The following is a 27064-nucleotide window of genomic DNA, read 5'->3' as shown; positions in this document are numbered from 1 at the left end:
AGAGTGGTTATGTACCCCCAAACAGGACGTTTCACATAGGGTTGAAATGTCCCTTTTACAGTAGTCATGAGACTGCTCTATCAGCACAGCGATTGATGGAAACAGCAGGTAGGGGGTCTGCTATCCTGGCAGGTGTAGCAGGAAGCAAGTCTGTTGTCTCGAGCTGGGCGGTCACAGGCAAGCGCAGCAGTCAGTTTCTAGCCTAGGGAAAGATGCTTAATACTTAAGGAAATGCCAACGTTGGGAGGGGGAGGGAAGTTGCACCTTCACCTCAAGGGCCTTTGTTCTTGCCATAGGGAATGTCTAAAGCAGATATACAATGCATGCTCAATGGCCTCGGTCAGGCCCTTTTGGAAAAACTAGGCCAGGCCGAATTAGGTTTACACCAAATGGCTTCCTCATATACTCCAATATATCCTATTGCTTGCCATTTCTATTTGTCAACCTTAACAGGCAAGATCTTTTTCTCCAAGTCCTGTTGGAAAATCTCTGCCTTATAACTGTAGTGATTCTAATGGTTAGTTAGAATCCTCCACTTTTTTTTTAAGTATGCTTTTTTTGGTGAGGAAGATTGACCCTGAGCCAACATCTGTTGCCAATCTTTCTCTTTTTTTTTTTTCTCCCAAAGCCCCAGTACATAGTCGTATATCCTAGTTGTAAGTCCTTCTAGTTCTTCTATGTGGGATGCTGCCACAGCATGGCTTGATGAGCAGTATGTAGGTCCATACCTAGGATCCAAACTGACAAATCCTGGCCTGCCAAAGTGGAGTGTACAAACTTCACCACTAAGCCACGGGGCCGGCCTCTCCCCGACTTTTTCATTTTTAATTTATTTAAGCTAAGCTGTTAGTTATTGGGCATGCTCCAAATAGCAGTGGTGACCTGAAGCATGAGATAGAAAGATATCCCATGTAAGGCGTTCTTACACAGTCTTATATGGGTCACTTGACTACCTCTTATCTTTAGAGTTGAGAATAGCCCCTTGGAATTGTACAACGTGCAGTTTATAGAGAGGGAGATGAGTGTGTATGTACCACTTTACTTTTAAGCATTAATTACTTAATCATGGATATCAAGAGAAGAAGAAACGTCACCCTATTTCTCTTTTTTTTCCACTCTTCTATGACTCCTTTATTCTTTAATTTTGAAAATTCCACTGTTAGTAATAAAGTTACAAAGTGAGTAAGAAAATACTCATAAAAATCTTAGATCATTGTTGTCTAAGTTTCTTTGAATTCTTTTTTCCGGGATTTATTTATCCGTTGGTGGCAGGAGGAGGAAATTAATGGAAAGGAAGAAGGAATAATGACATCAGGTTTTCTATTTTGGATGACTGGGTGCATAGTGATGCCATTAGTTAAAATAAAAATCTGGTAGATAGAACAAGTTTTGTTGTTATAATAATATAATAATAAAAATGAATACAGTTGGGGATATGTTAGATGTGATTTACTTATAGAACAATCTAAATGTCTGTTAGAGAGTTTAATATTCAGAAAATAGATAAGGACAAAAGACATAGATTTGGGAGTCATGAGCATATGGGTAATACCTGGAGCTAAGGGTCTTGATGAAATTAGGCCAAAAAAATAAATAAGTGAGAGGTTTAAAAAAGAGGGCTAAAGATGGAGCCCTGAGGTGAACCATTTACCATGAGAGATGGGGAAGTAGCCGTTAGAATGGTGGGAAAAACAAGGAGAAGAAGGGATGCGGAAGAAATGGTTCCCAGCAAGAGGACAGTGTTAAGTGTCTCACAGTGTTGAAGAAAAGTGAAGACAGCTGGAGTTGGCCATTAGGAAATTGCTTTTGATTATAGCAGCTTTAGCAGGATGTGGGGACACATACTGGATTGCAAAGTTAGAGGAGTGACTTTCAGTTGAAGAAACGCAGGCTGCAAGATGCTTGGTGGCTCAGGTGAGCAGAGAGAGGGAGAGAGAGAGAGTGGTAGTGGTGAGGGAGAGACAGTCCTTGAAGTGGTTGTGTCAGTTTGGGAAATTTAGGAATAGTCTTATCCAATGCAGAGAGTTTAATCAGGGGTAGCGGGGAAAGAAGGCAATAACTAGTGGAGACAGATTTTACAGTTACCACATCAGGACACATCTCAGCTTGCTGAAAAGAGTTATTGAGGCCTCCTCTGATTTCATGCTGGTAGGCTATAGCTATGTGTTACCTATGTTTGTATTTAACCCTATCTTTGTAATGTCCCTATTGTCCTACAGCCTTGTTCACCATTCCTAACAGACTAAGGGGTGGTATTAGTGTTTTATATTTCTCATGTGTTTGTATAATTATACTGGAGAGTACATTTATGTCAGCAGGTGTTTCTTATGGACAAAGCAATAGTGACATTGAAGCTCTACATCAGGCTTATCATCATATAGCTCATTCTTTGGGAGATGCAGATGAACAAAGAACTGAGAGAAATGCAGTAGAAAATAGCAAGAGCTCAGTGAAAGATCCTCCTCAAGAAAATGAAGAGTCCTCTAAAAACATCTCTACTACGGAATCTGGTAACAGCTTATTTACTTGAGACTCTCTCTGAACAGTGTTCATTTTAGTGTAATTTAAATACAATTTGCTGTAATGCTTGTTTCTCAATCTCTGAATTTTTTTTAAAGAGTTTGTTCAAATGAAATCTGGGAATCATTGGTTTAACTATAAAGTTAGAGCTAAACATGGGATAAAATTTCACTTCCTCCTCCAGTATGCTTTGACCATATTAAGACATCACTTAAGGGGCCTGCCCAGTGGCGCAGTGGTTAAGTTTGCAAATGCCGCTTCTCGGTGGCCTGGGGTCTGCCAGTTCGGATCCTGGGTGCGGACATGGCACTGCTTGGCAAAAAGCCATGCTGTGGTAGGCATCCCACGTATAAAGTAGAGGAAGATGGGCACGGATGTTAGCTCAGGGCCAGTCTTCCTCAGCAAAAAGAGGAGGATTGGCAGTAGTTAACTCAGGGCTAATCTTCCTCAAAAAAAAAAAACCAAAAATAACAAAAAAAGGCATCACTTAAGTGTTTTCATATTTTTTACTCTTTTCCATGTACACCTATTGAAGTTACTTTTTAAATAGAGAACAGCATTTTGGGATCAACTAAATACATAATTAGCAAATGTGTGTGTCTGTGTGTGTGTCTGTGAATACACACATACACATGTATGAGATGTATCTATACAGCTAATATATAGATATATATTTCAAATATAAATATCACAGGAGGTTTTCTTGGTAAGCAAGTGTTTAGTGGGAATCCGGGTTTATTGTATATGCCATTTTGTTACCTATGTCAATCAGAGAAAACCTAATTTTGATTGTGTTAGACTTTAAGTTAAACAATTTACCTAAGGTTTTTGGTGACTGTTTTAACTTTTTTCCCCTCTTAGATCTGCCCACCGTGGAAGAACTGATGAAACCTATCAGAATCGATTCCTTTCGGGTCAGTGGTTTTGATTTACAGCCTGTCAGGTATGAGGTTTTGGAATGGGTTGTGTGGGTTGTTTGTTTATTCTTTTTGTCACTGGAAACTTGTAGACTCGTGTGTTCTACGTAATCCTTCCTGGTGAAGGATTAGTGGGTAGCTTGTATGAGTCTGCCTGTGAGTCACTGCTCTCATCTTTTGATATTAGCACTTACTCAATTAGTTCATCAAAATTCTTTTAATGCTAAAAAAAAATGGGTGTTATTAAAAAGGTTGCTGTCATTAGGTAGTCTTAAAGCTTTTCAATGGAAAATACAATCCCCTCAGCTTTAAATAGCTTGGGGACAGTTGATTCCAATGGTGAGAGAGAACGTGAATTTTGTTCTATATGAGTCATGGATTTGCTTCTTTCTTAACCAGTTAGTTTTACACTTAGTCACAGACTGGCCATCATCTCTCAGAGTGAGTTCTTTGGTCACAAGAGAAATGGGCTTTGTGAAAATAATCCAGCTCCAGTACATTTTAGTGGAAGCTTGTGGGGCCTCACTGTCATTCTCCAACACACGGAGTAGCACATCACAATAACCTTGTCATAAGACAACTTTGCATTTCTGTAGCATTTAGAGTCACATCCATTATCTCTTGTGATCCTCGTAACAAGTAGGACAGGCATCTTTATCCACATGGTTCAAGTGATGAATCTGAGGTGAACTCAATTTAGTGGGGGAGCTCTTACAAGAATCAGCTGATGATGATGATGAAGATAATGATAACAGCTAACATTTTATCACATGCTTACTGTAGGCCAGGTACTGTACAAAGTTCTTTTACATACACTATTTCATTCAATCTTATAGCAACTCCATGATGCATATTCCATTATTATCCCCATTTCATAGGTAAGAAAACTGAGCCTTAAAGAGGTTAAATAAATTGCCCAAGGTCGTATAGCTATAACCAGGGCACACAGGAAGTCCATGTGCTTATTAACCACTTACATGGTTAGATCTTTGATGTCCATGAAATATTTCTGTGAAAAGCCTATCATCCATTCGTGCATTCATTCATCCATTTATGTTTACAACAGACACATCTTGAGCCCCTTCTTGTACCACATCCTCATTGTGTAAATCCACTTCCAGTGATTCCTTGGCCTTCTTTCTGCATTTGTACTAGTTCAACAAAAATGATTCAGTGACGCTGACACTAAAACCCATCTACTTGAATGCTAAGTCTAGTATTCATCCACTGGTCTGTAGTGCTAGTTATTATTTTTAAAGAGCAGATTGTGTTCACTTGTCGTTACTGTTTGGGGCTATCTTAGTGTTACTGAAGAGGTCTTCTACTACATCTTGTGTCTTTGTTGGCATAGGTGGAACCATTTTAGTCATGAATTCTAAAATATAGATTTTTACATTTGTGTTTAAAAGCTGAAAATAAGTATACTTGCATTAAAGGCATAACAGTAATTATAGAAATATCAGTAGTCTAAACTAATACATATATCCAAAAACTCTTTAGTAAAGTGTTGGGTAAATGATCCTAGTTGGTGTAACAGATGATTCTTGAAATTTTCGTAGCTTAACGTCATCACAAATTTATTTCTTGCTCACATGATAATCCATGTGTGGCAGTGGGGGTGGGAGGGTCTCTGCTAACCAGTTGATAAGGAAAAAAAAGATGGTTTAACATACTTTCTCTTAACTGCCTCAACGCAGAAGTATTACATCGCTTCAGCTCACATTCTGTGGTAAGAACCAGCACGTGTAGCTAACGAGATCCAAGAGGGCTGGGAAGTGTGGTTGTCTGTGGGCCCAGAAAGAAAAATAAATGAGTTGGGTAGCATCTAGCCACTCTCTACCAGAATCTACCCTTCTAATAGCCGAATATCCATTTCATTCTTCTTCATACAAAGACCCACTCACCCCCTCCCCAAAGCAAACAGCGCAAAGTCCCGTTCAGGCCTGTATCCATCTGAAAGGCCGGGATTTCCAGATGAAGCGTGGTCCTCTCCATCAGCTTTGAATGTGGCTCCTCATTGTCTACTAATCAATGAATTAAAAAGACAAGTTATATGGTTCCTCACCGCCAGCAAGTATGTAATGGTGGAACTGCAACAAATACTCGCATTCAGAAAGGAGAAGTATAAGGAAAATACCACAATCGGTGATGCAAGTTTGAAATCCACTGCAAAGACCTTTTAAAGACTCCCCACCTTGCACCGAGGGATTTTCCTTAATTAGGCCATTATTCTGCTCTTAGGAAGGAACTGCCTTATAGATATATCGTTCCACATAGCTCCTGGTGCTACTTCTTAGAGGACTTGTCTTGTATTTTATCACCCTTGGCCAGAGCTGAAGTGGGTTTTTGGCGGGGGGTATGCCCATCTTGGAGGATGTACTCCTTTCTCAGTCCACTTTCTGCCTTTAGGTGGTTTTAACACTCCCACTCACTGGCTTTTTAAAAAAAATATGTTGTAGTTTCTTTGGCATTATAGTTCCTTTAAAAAGTTTAGTAGGCTTCTGATCTATCTGGTTCGAGTCAGTCCCATGTGACAGTAACTACACTTAAAGTTCTTTGCTGAACACAGGCTTTAAATCTGCTTTATGCCTTTGCTTCCTTATTCCTCTGGGTTTTTTCTCTCAATTTAATTGCAGTTGTCTGGATAATCTAGAGAACAATAACCTTAAGTGTGACGATGACACTTTTAATATGATCTTTGCCAAGGGACTGACTCATTCTTTTCAACTGAAAACTCGCATGAAATCTTGCTTTTTCATAGCATTTTTTAATGCCAGATCTTAGTATTTGAGTCTACACACAGAGAGAGGACCCAAGAGGCCCTGACTTTCTAATTTCTCTCTCTTCCCTTTGATTTCTTCTTACAAACTGGCCCCTTCTATCTTGAGCTCATCTCTTTGTTATAATATCTTGTCAAAAGTAGCCAGTAGTAGCCAGCACTTAAAGACTCCCTGTCTCTCTGGCCATTTCTCTTAGTGCCCCAGACTCAGTAGGCATGTGGTCTGTCGATAAACTCTTGTGGGTGACAGTTTAGCAAATGTTTTGCCACCATAAAACATGGGTTGCCACCTCTCCAGTGTCTAGTTTCAGTTTCCTTGCCACCCGAAACCCAACCACTGAGCCAATGACACATGTGTTAGGTTCTTGTCACCATAGCATTCACATTCTACAGAACTAATTCACCCCATCTAAATGCAAGGTGACAAGGAAAGGTAGTTTAGCTGGTACACAGCAGGAGCAGGAAACGGTTTCAATGAGCATCTAACCAGGTTCTGCTACCATGAAGAAGGAAGGAACTATTATATATTCTGATGATTCCATCTACTTTAGAAGCTTCTAACAGTTACTGAGAAACCAGTCTACCTTATATGAAAATGGTAGCCTCTAAAACTTTCCTTTTGTTTTATAAATTACAAAATTAAATGACCTAATTGACCATGATTAAGTAGTTGGAAATAATGATATCCGTATTTCTGAAGCTCCCATAATATGCTGATGTTTAACCACATTTAGAACATTTCCTTAAGGGAGATTTCCCATATTTTTGAAATCTAATGCTTTGAAATGTTAGATTGCATTTAAGTGTTTAAAACCACAGAAATTATTTTATTTCAAAATTTAATGATTTTTCTGTTTTACTTTAAAATTTTTCTTATACTGTGATGAAATTTTTGCTTTTTAATACTTATGTTCTATATCTCATTGTCATAAATTGTGATTACTTCTTTAGTTCTTTCTAGAAATGTATAAAATGTTTTTTTCTGCCTTAAATGCATGTTGACTTCATAAGATGTTATGGATAAGAGATATATTACAAAGGTTTATTTAGAAATTCGTATTTTATTTTTTCTTAGACAAATGTAATCTCAGTCTTGTTTGGCTTTCCTTTGAAGTAAGCCTCAGGGTGAGCCATGTAATCTCTTATATTAAATAAATAAATAAATAAAAGGTAAATAAATATATATATATATATATAGTGTGTGTATATTTATGTTAAAATTTATATTTGAGGTGTCAGATAAGGTTTATTCTCTGTGTTCTGTTTTGTTTTATAGCTATAAGAAACTGGCTGATAGTAAAGACACTGAATTTGTAAGCCCTTTAACCCTTAAGATGAATCCAAATGTTATGTCTCAAGAGCCACGAAATGTAAACCAGTTTTTTGATAAAAATGAAGAGAATGTGGTTTTACAAAAGACAACAAATGAAGGTATAGAAAATAGCTGTCCAAGAGTAAATGCTACAGAAGAACAAGTGGATAAAATGTACCTTGATATTTTAAGGAAAAAACTGTCTGTTGGTCCTTCATTATTACCGCAGGATGACAAAATAAAGAAAGTAAGTGTTTATAATTTACGTTAATTTGACTTATTGATAAATGAAGTTATATAAAGTTATATAAGTACTGTTGATAAGCATGTACTTCTTAAGCTAGTGGGAATTTTTGCATGCTAACCTCCACATAAATCCTGGGTATTTGTGACAAATATTTATTACAACACCCTGCAGTCCCCAAATTCAAAAATACCATTCTAGCATTAGCTTTCTTTTAGAAGGCATTCTTTACATTTTTCATTTTTTTAGTAAACATAGTCCAGAATTTGAGTAGTATAAGAAAATAAAGTTTATTCATCATTCTAGTGCTTTTTATTCAGTCTTTCTTGCAAAAATACGTAAGTTGACATTTTATATAAATGCTATTAGCAATTGTTGAGAAACTTATATTTTGCTGTTCCTTTTTCCTCTTTTCTTGATCTATTTTGATTCATAGTTTTTGTGATCCCAATCTTCAATTTTTATTTTACAATTTGGAATTATGTGCTTGCCATAAACCAGCTCCAATTATTTATGGAATAAGACAAGGTATCAATAAATTTTTATCTTGAGAAATCTGAAGGAGAAAAAAAGATTTTGTGTCCTTTCAAGTATGTTCTTCCCTTCTCCTCTCCATGTTCACTCTAGTAATTATGCATCTTGCTTTCTGGCAAGCGTTTTTTGTTTTATTTTGCTTTGTTTTATTCCCAACTTTGAAGATGTGCTTCAAAATACTAAAATGTAGATGAATTAGACTTGGAAAACTTTAATGTAGTGGTTTGCCGTCTACAAACTATGTTATTTAGTCATCACTCTGGTTTTGCCATCTGTTAAATCTTCATTTACAGCCATAGCTGAAGTTCACTTAAGTTCTAAAGAGTGTGTACTTGTTCTGCACAGACTTTTAAATCTCAGCTCAGTTCTGAAGAAGAAGGAGCTGTGCTTGGTAAACAGCTGCCATACAAGAAGGCCAGAAGTGCACCTCCTTTACTTAAAAGAAAACCCCAGAGTGGACTGTACGCTTCAGTCAGGAGCTCAGGCTACGGCAAATCCAGCTCACCGTTCAAGACACTTTCTACTCTGGAAAAGAAAACTTCAAAGGATATTATGAAAAGCAAAAACTTGAGATCCATTCCCGCCTCAAGTCAAGTGAGGAAAAAAGGTAATCATATACTCTTCCTAATGGAATTCTGGGCATATAGTGTCTTATTTTGCTTTTCTTGTTCTCTCCTTTCCCTGATTCCTCCTCTCCTTCTTTGAGCTTTCCTTATTCATAGAAAAAAATTAATCTTAAGGTACTACATTCCATTTCTGAAAGATTCACCTTGCAGGAGGTTTTCCATCATTAGTTCTAGGCTTTCATGAGATTCGTAAAGTATAGGAAGTGAATATATGATAGGAGAGTCAAACCACTCCTCCTGTCGTTGGCTTTGTAATATCCGAAATGTTGACCAGAGAAGAGCTAGAAATTCAGAATGCAAGTGGAAGCCTACAAGTGAAGGTTGATGTAGAGATTATCTGGGTCCTCTTATTTTCATTGTAGCCTTGGAGAGGCAGGATGTTTTATGTATGACCTAATGTATATTGTTATATATCACACTGCCTCTGTTGGTGATTTCCTAATGTAGTTGTTTATATTAACAGTAGGAAAGTCATTTGTATCAATGTTAGAAGCCCATGAAGCTATTAGAAGAAATAGAAATGTTCAAGTCAGATCAACATTTCTGCTGCCTTGAGACTCCAGTGGGGAAGGGAGAGTAATGGAGCTAGAAGCATTTGTCCTCCCCTTTGTGATTACATTGAATGGGTGACCAATTTCACCATTTTTGGATGGTGATAGTTGTCAGAGGAGAACTACCTTCGTTGGAAAATTTGTTTCTAGTTTAAAGTGTCTTCCCTTGCCTTTCCCTACAACTTTCCAAGACCACTTTGACTCTGTTTGAAGTTCTTGAGGCATTACAGGCTCTCTCCTCCTGTCTCTGTGGGTGTGTTTGCTGCAGCAGCCTGTGCACATAGGCTGGAAAGGCTGGGGCTGATGTCTGGCAGAGTGGAGGAGGACAGCAGTAGGCTGCTTATTCTGGCGAGGCAGGAGTGGGAGTCTCCGGGGTTAATACAAGCATCCTTTCCTCCTATTCTTCACCTGGGAACTTCTAATCCCTTCCCCTAAGAAGTCTTTTGTGTTCTCTTATTTTCTCATTTTTCTGTGGAACATCTGCTTGTGATGTTATCTACTCATTGTTATTAATAATTAATTGCTTATTGGATCTAGTGCTTAATATTAAGAAAAAAACACTTGGAATGTTTCTCAACTTTATAATTATCAAGAGGAGTGAAAATTTTTCATTGATGTTGTAAGAGTATTCATTCTGTGCTTTTGGGAGCAGGAAAGTGAAATTTTGGTTTTTGGTGTTGTAGGGTTTTTTGCTGAGGAGGATTGCCCTCAGCTAATGTCTGTTGCCGATCCTCCTCTTTTTTTTTTCCTTTCTTCTCCCCAAAGCGCCCCAGCATAGTTGTATATTCTAGTTGTAGGTCCTTCTGGTTGTGCTATGTGGGACGCCACCTCCTCATGGCATGATGAGTGGTACCATGTCCATGCCCAGGATCTGAACTGGCAAGACCCTGGGCCGCCAAAGCAGAGCATGTGAACTTAACCACTTGGCCACAGGGCCAGCCCCAATCCTCCTCTTTTTTTGCTTGAGGAAGGTTAGCCCTGACCTAACATCTGTGCCAGTGTTCCTCTATTTTTTGGTATGTGGGACACCTCCACAGTGTGGCTGGTGAGCGGGGTAGGTCTGTACCCAGGGCCCGAACCTGTGAACCCAGGCCACTGGAGTGGAACGCATGGAACTTTAACCACTAAGCCACCAGGCCAGGCCCTGAAATTTTGTTTTTAATATTACTTATTATGTTTATTTTAGATAAATTAATCCCCAACATTTTTGAAGTTTACTTTATCTGAATTCATTCATTTAACAAATATTTTTCGAGCACCTACCTTGGTCCAGGCACTAGAGGCCCTTGGGATACATCAGTAAACAGAGTGGGCAAAGATACCTCCCCTCCCCCATCTTTGTGGAACTTTCATCGATGAGGAGAGGCAGACATTGAACAACAAGCATAATAAGTAAATGATGTTATATGCTAAGGAAAAATAAAAAGTAGAGCAAGGGTGTCAGTGGTGGAGTGCGGCAGGTCACAGTTTTAAATAGGACGGACAGAGTAGGCCTCACTGAGAAGGAGCCGCTTGAACAAAGACTTGTGGGAGGTAAGGGAATTGGCTCTGTGGATGTCTAGGGGAAGCATATCCTGGAAAGATGAAACAGCCAGTGCAAAAGTCCTAAAGTTGGGAAGAACACCTGGCATGTTCAGGGAACAGTGTAGAAGCCTGTAGGGCTAGAGCAGAGTGAGCAAAGTGGGTGGCAGGAGATGAGATCAGCGAGTCAAAAGGGCAGGCACATAGAGGTTTTTCTAGGGCATTTTAAAGACTTCTTAGGCTTTTACTCTGAGTGAAAAAGGCGAGCTGCTGGAAAGTTTTGAGATGGGAGTGACCTTACCTGGCTTATCCTTTAGACAATTTCTCTGGCTGCTATGTCATAGATCACAGACATATAAATATATACACATACCATAGGGGGCGTCAGAAGAAGCACAGAGACCAGATGGAAGGTGATTTTAGGGGTCCAGGCTAAAAGGGCTGGAACCAGGATGGTGGCGGTGGAGGTAATAAGAAGTGGTTGGATAAGGATGTATTTAGAGATAGAACCAAAAATCCAAAAGATTGGTTTTGGATTTGAAAGAGGAGTTGTGGATGAGTTTTTGGCTGAAACATCTGGAACAACGGAGTTACTCTCCAGCTGGAATGGGGAACGCTGTGATGGAGTAGATTTGCGTCAGGAGTTCAGTTGTTGAGGTGATAATTTTAAGATATCTGTTCTACATGCAAGTGGAGATGGCAAGGAGGCAGATCTAAAAGTGTGGCATTCGAGAAGGAGACATGGGTTGTAGAGAACATTTGGGAGATCTTTTAAGCCATGAAACTGACAAGGATTATCAAGAGTGAGCATAGCTAGAGGAAGAAAGCAAACCAAGGCTCACCCCTGGGCATGCTAACCTTAGGAAGTCAGGGAGAAGAAAAGTAATCTGCAAAGAGGATGGAGTGAGGTTGGAGGAACCTGAGTAGTGGGGGCCTGAAAGTCAGGTGAAGAAAGGGTATAAAGGGGAATCCATCTGCTCTGTCAGTTGCTGCCGAGGGAGGAAGAAAGCTGAGGACTGACCACTGACCTTTGGGCTTAGCAAGGAGGAGGTCATCAGTAAATTGGACGTGCAGTTTCCATGGATACATGGCTGTAAAAGGCAAATTGAGTGGGAACAGGAAGAGTGGAATTGGATGCTTCAAGTTATAGACCATCCTGGGAAAAAGGGTGTAAAAGGCAGGGAAAAAATGGAGCAGTAGCTGGCATGAAAGTGGAGTCAAGAGAAGCCTTTTGTTTCACTTTGGTTTGTTTTTAATGGGAGAAATAATAGTATAAATAATAGTATGTTATGCTTTTTGGAACGATTTAGTAGACAGGAAAAAATTCACATTGGAAACAGGGTGAAGAATTGCTAGAGCAATGTCCTTGAGTAGAGGAGCTGTGATGGGGGCTAGTGTACATGGAAGGGTGGCTTTAAATAGGAACATGGACAGTTCATCTGTGGAAGCAGATAGGAACAGGGAGGATGTGGGTACAGATACTGGTATGTGGGTAGAGGTGGTGAGAGAATGGATAATTTCTTCTGACAGCTTCCGTTTTCTCTGAGAAATAAAACAGTGTCATTAGATGGCAGGGAGGATGGGGCGGGGTGTTGGAGGAGAGAAGAGAAGATGTGAAATAGCCATCCAGGAGGGTTAGACTGCCAGCAGAAGGAAGAGTCTACTTGAACTCAGTAATCGTGAATTTAAATTGAGACAAGGTAGTGTGTGTGTGTGTGTGTGTGTGTGTTTGTGTTTGTGTCTCTGTGTGTGCATGGCCATGTTGTGATGCATGATTGTAGGCATTGGGTGGTTGTATTGGATTCACTAAGGGGAGTATTTTTTGCCAAATGAGTACAGTAAACTGAGAGAAGAGCAAGAAGGGAGCTAATGATGCATGTGGAATTTACGTTGAGTAATTTAAGTTTCTTGAAGGAAGAAAGGAAATCAAGGGGTGTGGTACAGTAGGAAACAGGTAGGATCAACAGAGTCCCATTGGGGTCAAAAGATTGTTGGAATCCAGGTCGCAGAGGGTGTGAGGTGGGAGACAGGATTGATAGACAGTAAATGCCTAAGACTGTGTGCTCCTAGTAATAGAAGAAGACCTGGAGGTGCCAGTGGAGTGAGGAGCTGAGGCGGAGAGGAGTATTAGGAGCCAAAAGCCAGGGGCTTGAAAGGACCACCTCTGATTGTATTGAAATTACTAAGAAGGAAGACGGAATGTCACAGTGGGTAGAATAGAAATGAGAGTGATGTAGAGGTTGATAGATGAAGGCAACAATATTTTTATAAGTATTTTTCCCTATTTCAAAATTTTGTAGTATTTGTGACTACCAAAATAAAAATAAAACACATCACAAAAATTTATATTAAAGTATGATAAACTATGACTTTCTATATTTATACTGAGCTACTTTTTCTCATTAGGCTATCTATTAAGTATGATTTTTTATCTCAGTCTTTTTATTGAAAAATTGCCCAGAGAAATTTTAGTTTTATTCAGAAGAACCGTAATTCCTTTACCAAGGTTGGTGCTTGTCACAGGTTGGGTTCTCCGAGAAGTAGACTGAGATGGAGGTTAGTGTACGGAAAGTCTAAAGAATGCACTTGGGACCAACCTTGGTTAAGATGGAACAGAAGCCCAGCAGCTGGGGCTTACCCGCATAAAAGGCTTCTCTTTTTCATGTAGCCAAGAGATCAGGGATCGGCAGTTCAGAGCTGGTGCAGCTGTGCAAGGAACCAGATCCCTTCTTTCCTGCTGCACAATTCTAAGCCTGTGACTTGTCTTCATCATCGTAAGATGGCTGCTTGACCTCCAGGCCCTGTCATGAGGAAAGGTGAAAGGTTAAAGGGCCATGCTGGTTAAATCCTCAGCATCTTAATCAGGAAAGTATACTTTCCTGGAAGCCCCAAGTAGGAGAATTTTGCTTTCATCTTATTGGCCAGAACTGATCTTGCAGCCCCCCCAATTTGCATGGAATCCAGGAGCTGAGTATTTTTAACTGAGCACATTGCTGCCTGGGACAGAATTAGGTTTCTGGTTTTGTTTTTTTGTTGTTTTTTTTTTTTGAGGAAGATTAGCCCTGAACTAAGATCTACCGCCAATCCTCCTCTTTTTGCTGAGGAAGGCTGGCCTTGAGCTAACATCCATGCCCATCTTCCTCTATTTTATATGTGGGACGCTTACCACAGCGTGGCTTTTGCCAAGCAGTGCCATGCCCGCACCCAGAATCCGAACCGGCGAATCCCGGGCCTCCGAAGCTGAATGTGGGAACTTAACTGCTGTGCCACCTGGCCGGCCCCTAGGAGGAAGAGGAGATTGACAGTCAGCAGTACCTGCCACGTGGTGGTTTTCCTTTTCTTTGACTATATTTTCTGTTTTTATTTTTAGACTAATAATTTTATTGCCATGAAAGGGATAGTTACTCATTATTTAAATTCAGAAATACAGAAAAGTAAAAAGAAGAAAACAGTAATTTAGACAGAAACAACTGACGTCATGCTGTGTGAGCATCGTTCCAGGCCTCTCACTCTGTGGGTACTTAAGCAGAGAGAAGGAAGTGTGGATGAGTAGATGGAAGGGAGAAGAACATGCCTCTTTCCCATTTTTGCTTCTTTTTACTTGTTCAGGATACATTTATTCTATTTTCTCTGCAACTGCAGTCCCCTTAGCGTTTGAGGAGTGAATGCTCTACACCAGTCCCTAAGCCACAGCTGCTTCATTCTGAAATTGTTTTGATTGGTTTCTTATTTGACTGAATTTTCTTTCAAGAAGGGCTCATGGATTCCAAACTCTGCACTCTTTTCATGTTTGAATTTTATATCCAGGTAAATTTTGTACCATGTGTAAAGGGAAAAGATACTGTCCATGTACCTTTATTGAAAATAATCACTTAGAGAAATCAAAATTAAGAACTCGGGAAGGGAGAATTCTGCCATAAAGCACTGGCTGCCCGCAACTGGAACAGGAGCCGCCTGCCGCTCTTGGCTGCCATGTCCTAGGGAAAATCAGTGTCAGCCGAGCATACCCCATTCGTCAGCCACGTAGTGGCCCTCCAGTGATTGGAAAGGATTGATGTCTGCTCTTCCAGCGACTCAAGTGATTTCTTTATGAATGTTGTAAGAAATTTCTCCAGAAAACCTTCTACATCAAACAATTAAACATGGTTACTACTCTATAAGGAAAACCTCATGCCTGGAAAAAAGATTGAAAGGAAGCCTTTGGGTGAGGTACTGTTGGTAACTTGTTTCTTCTTTTGACTTTTCTGTATTTTCCAAATCTTTAATAACCATGTATTTCACTTTCAGTGAGAAAGTAGATTTTACATTTAAAAAGTTAGCATCTTGAAGAAATTACATTGAAAATAGAAATTTCAAATTCTCCCTGTACCTCTAAGGCAATCAGATAAACGTTTACTCAGTATTCAGCTCAGAACCTGTAAACATTTGAATATGGGTCTCATGATATCTTCTAGGTATTTCCCTTAAATGTTTTTTTATTATTAACTGAATAATTTATTGGCCTTAGAATTATTTCTACTGGTTGTGGATTTACAAGCTACCTTAAAAACTGAAAATTTGACCAGAATATACAGTTATCACATTTTTTTCTAATTTCATATATATTATCGGGATATTATAGCAGTTAATTTTATACTTTTTAAATCAAACTCAGACTAGCTGTTATAAAATTTCCCTGCAATTTGTATGGTTCCACTGAATACTATAATATCTTGATATACACTACTTATAAAAAGTGTGCTTTGAAAGCACGCTTAATCTGAATTAAAATGCTTCATAAAGTTATCAGCTGCTCTTTGGTTCATCATTTAGATATTCTTACTTGTTATTGCTGTGACCATTTAAAAGAATAATTTATTTAAAAGTAGTCAAGCCCATGGGCCTGCCTGGTGGCTTAGTGGTTGAGTTTGTGCACTCTGCTTCGGTGGCCTGGAGTTCGCCACTTCAGATGCTGGATGCAGACCTACGCAGCGCTTATCGAGGCAGGCATCCCACATGTGAAAGAGAGGAAGATGGGCACAATGTTAACTCAGCCAATCTTCCTGGAAAAAAAAAAAAAGATGGAGTAAAGCCTGAAATTATCCTAATCCACATTCTCCTCCCATTCCCTTAGCTCCATTCATCATTAGACATGCATCTTGGGTCAGTCTGTCTTCCGTGTCAAACTGAGGGGAATGTTGATTATAGTTAGCAGCTCTGAGTGCAGAGAAGCTGCTGTGTTACTGTTAGACATCAGCCTTTATCTTAGTGTTCCCATTGTATTCATACTTAGTGTTACAGAATTGCTGAATACACATTCAACTTTCTTTGCATTTTTATCCATTGTTTACAATATTTAGAAATCTTATCTGAAACAAAACTCATCAAGTCTTCAGCTTTGGGTAAACCAGATCCCAAAACTGGAAGCTGCCTGGCTACTCCTGAGAAACCTGAAGATCCCACAGAAACTGATTCCTGTGTTCAGTTTCACAATGTAAGTATTGAATTTCAAAACAATATTCATAATGTTTTTATGTTGTAAAAGCATATTAAAACTAAATTGTACATAATGAAATATAGTATATGAAATTTATCTTGCTTCAAGAGTGATAGCTTAATCACTCTTATTGAACACTTATTTTCGAATATAGTAGAACATTATTAACCATGTCATTTTTATTCTTTCTGGGTTTTTTTAACCACCTGTGTTCGAATCATTTATGTAAATCTGCTGTAATGAAGTAATGCTTTTCCTTAAAAGGGTTCTTCAGGATGTCATGGTGGGAACAAGGAGATAGAATTAATTATGTTTAAAAGAGTTGAGGAAGCAGAGGAAAAGTGGAGGGGTGCACAAGCCCTAATTGAGCAAATTAAAGTCACGTTCTCCGAAAAAGAGAGAGAGTTGGAAGATAAGATGGAAGAACTAAAGAGACAACAAGAAAAGGAACTCTTCAAACTGAGTCAAGACAATTATATTCTTCAAGCCAAGGTACTAGACACACTGTCCTATTTTTCCTTTTGTTGATTGAAAAAGAACTTGTACTCCCTGCTAAATGCATTGTTATCCTTCTTTCCTGGAGCTGTTTGGCTTGATGTATTTGCTCTATAAAACCTGAATGTGGTTCCCGGAGTGCCTCCTTAACGAAGACCCTAAGTCAAACTCCCTGGGGGAAAATAGCAGAATTTAAATTGGCTCATTTTGAGAGCTTTCTACTGTTAGCAGTCCCCTTTTTAAAACAATTCCCTTAGTTCACAGTGACCTTCAAAGAAGACAAAGTTTCAGAAGGAACTCCTATAGAAGGCCTGGATTCGGAGAGTGATACTGTGTAGCATTTCCGAGTCACTTCCATCACCAGAACCATCAGCGTAGAGCATCAGGAATGATTGAGCCGTAGCAGTGTTATGTTCATTCTAGCGTGGTTACAAGATGGTTTTAGGTCTGTCCATTTTGAGTTTTCTATTGTTCTTCCTCCTTTCATCATTTCCTTCCCCAAATAAAACAATCTCTGCATCTTCTCAAAGTTAAATAGCTTTGAAGAAACAAACAAAAAACAAAGGTGGTTACATTTTGGAGAAACAACTGATCCTGTCACTGAAGAAAAATTGAAGCAAATCCAAAAAGAAATACAAGAACAAGAGACGCTTCTTCAAGGATATCAACAGGTAGGGTGATTCTTCAGCGCAGCCGAAGTTTGTTCTTGAGATCCTTTGATTGTAAAAGTAAGGCATGTTAAAATATTTCTGTGCTCATTTAACTGGTAATGGGAATTCTGGCAAATGTGAAGAAGTAATAATATGACTAGTCTGCACATTTCTCATGGCAGAATTAAATTGGCTAAGAGCATGGGTTCTGGATTCAAAGAATCTGGTTTTTGTGTTAGTTCCACCACCTGCTTTGTGACCTTGGGCGGATCATGTCTCTAATCCAGTTTCTGCATCTGTGAGATGAGGATGATGATAATAGTGTCTCACAAGATGATTGTGGAAGTAAAATAAGACAGCGCAAACCAAGCTCTCAGCGCCTGGCGCTAGTAACCAGTTAATGAATGTTGCTTCGTATTATTTTTAATAGCCATGTGCCTTAGAAACTGTCTTCTTTCTCTTTAGTTTTCTATAATGCTATTCAGTAGATAATATTGGCTAGTTTGGTGGTATATTCAGAAATATGAATCTGAAATCAATGGCCAGTGCCCTCGGAGTGAAAAAAATTTGAATTAAATGAGAGAAAATCAGTGTGTCCTGCAGAAAGCAGACATTTGCAACGTGTGATAGAATCTTGCTGATGTTGACCTGACAGCCAGCCAGGACAGGATCAGTGACCTCCAGCAGGAGATTTCATCTTAGTGTCCTCCCTCACTCCCTTTTTTTCTCACTTCCCTCCCCTTTCCTCCTCTTCCATTACCTTGTCCTCTTTTTACAACCATCCCCTAAGCATTGAGCCTGCCAGTAACACATATTGTCATCCAGGGACGTCCAGAGAAAGCATTGCCACGTCAGTGATTATGGTGTCCACTACAAATGGAACAGCACTGATTTTGCAGGGCACACTGCCATAGAGTTGTGACACCCTTCCAAACCCTTCACCCACCATTCTCATCTGGCTGTATAGAGTGTGGGTTTTAAGGAGCATTTCACAGACCCATAAGTATGCTAATAACTACCCCCTCCCACAAAAGTAACACAAAATTTATGTATTTATGTACATATTTATGTATTTCTCTGAGTTTCTTAGTTCTGCAGCTGTTTAAGCACAGACCATCTGCCAGGCACTAGGCCAGACACAGTGAGACGGTCCTTGGTTTTCATTAGATCCTCGAAGCTCCTTGGTTTTCATCAGTTTCTCAATTTTAAAGAGGTTAGTAAGCCACAGTACCTAAGCCCAGATTGGTACCTTCTCCCCCTGATCTCACTGTTTGAGTCACATTTAGCTCCAGCCTGACAGTGAAATGGGTCTGGTCTCTGCTCTGCCCTGTCTTACACTTTCACGAACACCCAGTCTCTAACTCCCTCCTCACAGAAGCTTTCAAAGACAAGCATAGATGTCCATTGTGGCTACGTCCAACTACCTCACCACGGGAAGCCAGGAAAAAAACAGAAAAAAGAGAGTGCAAACAGGCCTGCTGGGTCTTTCTGCCCCTGGTCCATGTACTCAGGATGTGGTTATTCCTGCAGCCACTCGCCAGCTTACTCCTGTGAAATGTGGTGCATTATTGTGACATTAGGTTCTTTGGCTTTGGGAGTTTTTTGCAACTCTTTTTTTGGTGAAGAAGATTATCTCTAAACTAACTTCTGTTGCCAGTCTCCCTGTTTTTTTGCTTGAGGAAGATTGGCCCTGAGCTAACATCTGTGCCAGTCTTCCTCTATTTTATGTGTGGGTCGTTGCCACAGCATGGCTTGATGAGTGGTGTAGGTTTGCGCCCGGGATCTGAACCCACTAACCCAGGCTGCCGAGGCAGAGTGCACCAACCTTAGCCACTACACCACCTGGCTAGCCCCACAACTGTTTTTTTCAAGTAAGCATTTTGAGCATTTTGAAAGGAATTGTTTTCATAGAAAGGTTTTCTTCTAAAAGAATATAAAGAGTTTGAAAAAGATTTTGCTTACTCAAAAACTGAAGCAATTTAAATTAAAAATGTTTTGGTGCTGGCCCAGTGGCGTGGTGGTTAAGTTTGTGCACTCTGCTTCCACAACCCAGGGTTTGCAGGCCTAGATCCCAGGCGCAAACCTATACACTGCTCATCAAGATGCTGTGGCAGCATCTCACATACAAAATAGAGGCAGACTGGCATAGATGTTAGCTCAGGGACAATCTTCCTCAAGCAAAAAGAGGAAGATTGACAATGGATGTTAGGTCAGGGACAATCTTTCTCACCAAAATTATTTATATTTAAAGGATGTATCTGTTGTGAACATACATATTTATGTTATCCAGGTACTAGTGACTTTTAACTAAAATGTAAATTTCTATTTATAAAAATAGGAAAATGAAAGATTGTATAATCAAGTGAAGCATCTCCAAGAACAAAACAAGAAAAATGAGGAGCGAATGTTCAAGGAAAACCAGAATTTATTCAGCGAGTTAGCTTCCTTAAAGTAAGTCTTTTTTAAATTCTTAAAATCAGATACACTTAGACTATTTCTAAGTATTTTATTGGTATATTAGTAATACATTTATTTTTACTTAAAAATGAAAAAATTTTTACACTGATTTATAGTTTTGTAACATATTTTTATTATTCAATGGGTTTTTCCTTTGGTGTTAGATGACTAGTACATACTTTAGTATTTCAACATTAATATTTGAGTTTGACATCAGTTTAGGAGGTTGAATAGATGATATTCCTCTTGATCGATCATTAAGCTTGAGATGCTTAACCATTTCCTAAGGAACCATATGATTAATAATACTAAAAGATATCGTACACTATCACTTAATGTCTTAGGTCAGGTTTGGTAGAGGTAGAGTGTGAGGTGGGAATCTTTGTAGAGGTGATTTCCTGGAGGATGATGCTCAGGAGAAGGGGGAGCAAGAGACACAAGATGGCAGCTGGGGGGAGGTAAGTAAGAAGAGGCCTCAGCTGGAAGTTGGCTTCCTTCTGCGCTCACCAGGATGCCTAGGAGAGCAGATTGCACCACAGAGTTGGTCTCTGGTTGAGGCAGCCTTTTGTTGTACCCCTAAGCCAGCCAGTCACTGGCTGAGGTGTCCCCAGGAAGCGGCTGGGGGCTGTCCTCTGGGGGCAGGGGCTGCTGTTTGGCTAAGGGCACTTTTCCAGAGGAGAGCTGGTGAGTTGTTAGCAAGCAGCGCTCAGCGTGGCAGGCTGATGGAGCACCAGCACCTAGTTAGGAATCATTTTTTAGACTGTTTAAGATCTTTTGGGTGTTCCACATCCAGCTTAAAACATATTAAGTGAAAAAGCTGAACCCACAAACATGGGCAAGTTAGAGTACTATCTTCCTTTAGAAAATGACTACCAGCTGTGCATCCTTTAATATAAACACCTAATGACTCAGGACTGCTATCGGAAGAAGCCTCTTTGGCCATGAATGTCTGAATTAGTTATGTTTATTCAGATACCTTTCGTATTTCCTTGTTAGATAACGTAGGGTGTAAGAGGCAGGGCTGCTGCTAGCTCATACTGATCTTCGTGCAAAATAGAAACAGGCACACCTTATTGCAGACAAAACTAGAAGGTACACAGCTTGGCAAGCAAGGGCACTTTTGTGTAAATTAGGGGAAAAAATGCCTGTTCTCCCGATGAGTGTGACCCCAGGCCAATTGTGATAATCTGCACAGTTCTGATGCATGAAAACATTTACATCCGCTTTCTTTCCAGATGCTTCAATAAAGTATTTTAAAATATCACATCTTATATTGCCTGGCTTTTAAAAGAGAAGATCTACTCCAGGATCTCAAACTGAAGCTCTCAATGAACTTTCACAATGAAATAAGTGATTTGTTTAGTATATTAGGGGCAGATGATCTTATATGGATTCCTAAACTCCTTGTATAATGTCTCTGGAAAAACAGGAAAATTGATTCTAAAGTCCAAATAGTAGACTGTGTTTTCTTTCATTTGTCAGTTTCCGTCTGTATGATTGGCGATCTCTGTCTCAGAAAAGAGTCTAGAAAGACATGTAAAGGGATGCACCACACCACAGGGAAGTTGCAGCACATCTTTCTGGGACATTGATTTTTTCTATGAGAATTGGGAGAAAATATTTTTATATTACAAATAAGCCAATAATCTTAGGGTTTTAATTCTTTTAGATTAAACATAAGCATTTCCCTTGAAGTCTGCTTCTTTAAGTATTTTAATATTTTAATCTTTAGATTAAATATACTTTCTCTTTTCAATGACTCACATAGTTCCAACATCCACTAGAGTTTTAATTTTTAAGAATTGAATATTTTGCAATGAAAGGAGTACTTGTAAAAAGAAAAAAAAATCTTTCTATTTTCAAAATAAATCAGAGAACAGATGCACAAAAGTCGTTTCCTGTCTCAAGGAGTTGACGATCCAGAGCCCAGTAGAAACCAGAATTTTACAGATCTGTTAGCGGAACTACGGGCGGCACAGGTAAGTTGCAGAGGGCTTTTAACTTTTAGCAATAATAAAGATTACTAAAAAGATTCCCATATGTAAAAAAATGTCTGTTTTTGTGATTTATGAATAAATAAGATCTATTTATAAATTTCATACCATTTAAAAATTAAGGAACATCTAAGATTAGCATTTAGCATACATGTGACCTTAATCTAGAGAAAATGACATAATACTGGTTTTAGGTGGCATCGTCTTTATAATCCAGCCTTTCATCAGGCATTGATCACATGGAGCCATGTCAGAGGCAGAACCTTATTAGGGCATGTATACCTTTTTTCAAACAAATTCCTCATTGGAAATGTACAGCTAAAAAAGGAAAATAATTTGAAGATGATTGTTCACCTTAAAAAGTTAGTTGACTTTTACCCAAAAGCCAATGGGTAAAATGTCTTAAGTGGAATGTGCACTTCAGGAGGCAAAGACTGTATCTACAGAATATTTATATCTCACATACCTACCACAAACGTGAAATGCAGTAGCTGCTCCATTTTTCATTATTTTTTCATTATTTTTCATTATTTATTTTTCTTGAATTGTTCTTGAATTATTTTTCTTGAATTGTATTGTAAATAATATGGCCTAGAATTTTCTAAAGCAGTATTTATCAATTGGAGAAATTTTGGAATATTGGGCAGGTTAATTCTATTTTAAGCAGAACAATCCCATGTATTACATGATTTTTATCATCCCTGTGCTCAGGAACTGTGTGCTCAAAGCAGCCACCGTCATTGTAACAATCAAAACCGCTGCCACATTTCCACACATCCCTGCGGGAGAGCAGTTAATTCTTCCACTCCCTCCCAATAAGAACCTGAGCACTAGGGCCAGCCCATTGGTGTCGTGGTTGAGTTCCTACGTTCTGCTTCAGCAGCCTGGGGTTCACGGGTTCAGATCCCGGCCACAGACCTACACACCACTCATCAAGCTATGCTGTGGTAGCGTCCCATGTATAAAATAGAGGAAGGTTGGCACAGATGTTAGCTCAGCAGCAATCTTCCTCAGGCAAAAAAGGATTGGCACAGATGTTAGCTCAGCAGCAGTCTTCCTCAAGCAAAAAGTGGGAGATTGGCAATGGATGTTAGTTCAGGGACAATCTTCCTCACCAAAAAAGAAAAGGAACCATAACACTAAACTAAAAAGCCCTTCCAATCTACAATCACGTGTTGCTTAATGACAGGGAAATGTTCTGAGAAATGTGTTGTGTTGTGTGAACATCATACTGTACTTACACAAACCTAGATGATACAGCCTACTCCACATCTTGGCTGTATGGCACTAATCTTATGGGACCACTGTCGTATATGTGGTCCATTGTTGACCAAAATGTCATTATGTAGCGTATGACTGTGTTTGAATGATTATGTAAATTAGAAAAATTCCAATTACATAGCACTTTTTAATAAGAAATTTATTATATAGAGGTGGGTTACGTAGAAATCTAAGCATACCATAGTTTAATAACTGATGTTTAACAGGTTTTTGTAGTATATAAAAATGCAGCTTCAAATATGAACCCGTTAGGGAACTTTCTTCAGATACATATGTAAATGTGTGTACAGAATGTTTAAGTAGATAGGTAGGCAAAAAGATAGAAAGAAAGAATGGATGATTGCATGCCCATCTTATTAGTAGGCTTCAAAACTTAACAAGTTAAAAGAGAAATTAATATTGCTCATATTTTATGAAGGCTTAGAAAAGCGTGAAGGTTTCAAGCATAGCATTAGCTTCATTCAAAGGCTATTATTAGTGGCCTTTTAGAAGTGCTGTTTTGAACATATTTTGCTGACAAATAGGAAACTAAAATTGCCACTAAAAATACTGGAAAATGCTGAATAAAATATAATAAACATCTTATAAATGCATAACCAAGCTCTCAAGAAAGTGAGGGAGCTCTCTAGGGGCCGAAATGAAGAAGGATACAAACCTAGCAGGAAACCTCTGCTCCTAGGCCGCCAGCTCAGGAACCGTGGGGCTTGAGCTTTAAGCCCAGCGGAGATGACAGGACACCAGGCCTTCACAGGGCCGTGTCCTTCAGTAAAACAGTGGACTAGGAAGGAATCCACCCACCTTATAGAGATATCAAGAGATATCAAGAGAGCTTTTCTGTCTTGATCTTTAGATAGGGAGGGGAGAATGTCTGTTCTGCCCAGGGCTCGTGCCTTACTGGTTGTTAATATATATGTCATCCTTCTGCTTCCACTGGTGTTTTAGTGTTTGAATTGATGCTACCTGCAAGGGTTGGTCATGCTCAAACAAAAAAATTCCATAAACTTGGTCCTGAGTCAATGATAACCTCTAGTGTATCCAGAAGAAATAAATGCAAAACAGCTTTTAGAAGGATACACCTAAGGGGCTGGCCCCATGGCCAAGTGTTTAAAGTTTCATGTGCTCCGCTTCTGTGGCCTGGGATCGCGGGTTCGGATCCCAAGCATGGACCTACTCCACTTATCTGCCATGCCATGGAGGCATCCCACGTACGAAAAATAGAGGAGGATTGGCATGGGTGTTAGCTCAGGGCTAATCTTCCATAAGCGAAAAAAGAAGAGGATTAAGAACAGATGTTAGTTCAGGGAGAATCTTCCTCAACCAAAAAAAAAAGAGAGAAGTATACATTCTGAACCCAGCTCACACGGTATTCCTACAGATAAAATTCCACTGATGATATGCACACACTGCAAAATTACAAAACCCAGAGAAACAATCCACCATGAGCAGGTGTGGGACGGTTTAATAAACAGCAAGATTAGAACCCCTATAAAATTATTGAATAGACCATAAAATAAATTGACTTAAAATGATTATATAAAATAAATGAGAAAATATGAGGAGAGAACAAAACAGACTAGGCAAATTCAGAGAAAAATAAACAGAGCTCTGAAATAAAATATATTCCTGGAAATTAAAAACTAAGTAGAAAAGTTAAATAAATGATCAAACAAACACAGCCAAGAAAATAATTAATAAACCAGAAGATAGATATAAGGAACTTATAGTGAAACAGAAAAATAGAGAATGAAAAATATCAGATGTATGAGGTACTAAAGTATATATTTAAGTATTTTTAAAACATAATGGCTGAGAATGTTCTCAAAATGATAAAAAGAGATGAATTCTGAAGTTCAGGAAGCACAGTGGATCCTGCTGAGGATAAATAGGTAAAAATCTACATCTGTGCCCATCATGGTGAAACTACCAAAGGCAAGCCAAACCTTAAAAAAAAATTTTTTTAAACCCCAGTGTTAGTTTAAGATAATAGTAAAAATTCTTTGGGGATTTGTTTATTCGTGCAAATACTGAAAGATGGAATGCAGATATTCCATTATTTTCATTCATTTATGATATTCTGATTTTAAATAGTTTTAGAGTAAAAACTATTCATACTGGGATAAATCTGTAATATAATAATATCCATAATTGTGTCCAGTCTAATTTGTACCTTAAAAATTAATGTCAATTAGTGTAGCCTTAAAGTGGAGTTGGTTCTTTATAAGCTATGGATGGACACATAGTAAAAGTGAGGGTCCTGAGCCCTTTCCTCTTAGCATCCTGGCGGGGGAGGGGAATGAGGCTGATCACAGCTCATTCATTCAGTCAGCCTTTATCCAGCACCTGCTATATGCCAGGTACTCATCCTGGTGTTGGAAAAACAGTAGGTAAACAAGACAAGCGTGGACCTTGCATGGTAGGATGCATTCTAGTGGGGAAGACAGAAAATCAGTAAGCTAATTAAATAATTACACACAGAGGTAAGTTCTTTAAAGAAAACAAAAATAGAGAATAATGGTAGGTGGGGCAGGGGCAAGGCAGCATTCATTGGAGGCACTCGCTGAGAAAGTGACGTCTGAGGTAAGAGCTGAAGAGAAGCAGCTCAGCATGTAGAGGTCGAGCCTTCCAACCAGGGGAGAGTCAGGAATGGGCTTGTTACTTTCCAGAAGCAGAGGCCTCTGAGGCAGAAGTGGGTGAGTAAGGACAAGAGTGGTGGAGGATCCCGTCAGAGCGGTAGGCAGAGACCCTCTGAGTGTCTACACACTGGCTCACAAGGAAGGGGAGTCCTTGCCAGCCAAAGCACTGTGCCCACAGATGGATGTGGGACACTCTGGCTTCATGAGGGTGGGAGGTCTCAGTCCCTGGACAGATGCAAGCATAGAGTGGACATCCATTTAAGCAGCAACTGCCTGACTGAACTCAGGATGTTTAAAGTTCCTTTGACTTCTAAAATCCTGGAATTCTGTGAAGTAGATGCTGCTAGAGAGCATTTCTAAATTGATTGAATTAATTAAGCAAAGGGTATGTGCAGGAGGATACCTGAGTGTTCAAAAACTTGAAGAAACTCAGTGCTCTCCTGAAAAGACATCTACAGAGGATTAAACAGGGAATGTTATAGTTCCATCTGTGACACAGCCGGAGACCAGGATTATACAGTGCTTTCAGAATGGATTTATTTTCTTTGTAAGACTGATTTAGATTGTAAGGTAGTGCGATACAGAATTTGTAAGAATTTTTATTTTGAAACTTAGCTATATCAAGTGTACTGCCATGAGTCGAAGAGTTTCTTCAGCAATTATGAGTTCAGTTCGACGTGCATTTAATGAGTACCTGCCACACGCTTGGTGCCGTAAAGCAAACAGGTAGTAAAAGTCAGTCTTGGTCCCCATAGAGCTTTCAGCCTAATAAAGAGAGGAGTTGTGTACACAAATCAGTGTCATATGAAACAAAGTAATAAATGCCATTCTAGAGGTGCAGTGGAGGTGTGTGGGAACGTAGAGGAGGGATTATCAGGAATAGCCTTATTTGAACTAAGCTTTGAAGGGTAAGTATGGTTTTATCAAGCAGAGGAATGGGTGTCATTGAGAGTAGTATAGAATGGAGGGCATATTGAGAATTCATTAGACGTTTTTTGGTGTGTCAAACATTTTTTCTGCAAACATGATACAAGGGTTAGCAAAATAAAGCCCTACTGTCAAGTAACTAGGTAG

The 27064-nt window shown here is 39.2% G+C and overlaps 1 protein-coding gene across 9 annotated transcripts in view; it reads left to right on the top strand.

The window, feature by feature from the left end:
- The window catches only part of CEP162 (centrosomal protein 162), an 85336-nt gene that overhangs the window by 28522 nt on the left and 29750 nt on the right, over window positions 1–27064 (top strand). For 6 of the 9 annotated variants that reach the window (XR_006519213.2, XM_070496322.1, XM_044757236.2 and 3 more), the window contains 9 exons: window positions 2316–2510; window positions 3382–3463; window positions 7493–7775; window positions 8652–8913; window positions 16344–16477; window positions 16745–16972; window positions 17506–17646; window positions 19964–20076; window positions 21956–22061. Coding sequence is in view for 8 of the 9 variants with exons in the window: in XM_070496322.1 (XP_070352423.1) it covers window positions 2316–2510; window positions 3382–3463; window positions 7493–7775; window positions 8652–8913; window positions 16344–16477; window positions 16745–16972; window positions 17506–17646; window positions 19964–20076; window positions 21956–22061 (1544 nt within the window). In the remaining variant the exon portion in view is untranslated. The remainder of the gene's footprint in view (window positions 1–2315; window positions 2511–3381; window positions 3464–7492; window positions 7776–8651; window positions 8914–16343; window positions 16478–16744; window positions 16973–17505; window positions 17647–19963; window positions 20077–21955; window positions 22062–27064) is intronic. The other 3 variants (XM_014838073.3, XM_044757234.2, XM_070496324.1) reach the window with 1 other exon arrangement.

Source organism: Equus asinus, chromosome 24 (assembly GCF_041296235.1).
Source record: "Equus asinus isolate D_3611 breed Donkey chromosome 24, EquAss-T2T_v2, whole genome shotgun sequence".
Taxonomy (NCBI): Eukaryota; Metazoa; Chordata; class Mammalia; order Perissodactyla; family Equidae; genus Equus; species Equus asinus.
This window is presented reverse-complemented; position numbering and strand designations above follow the sequence as displayed.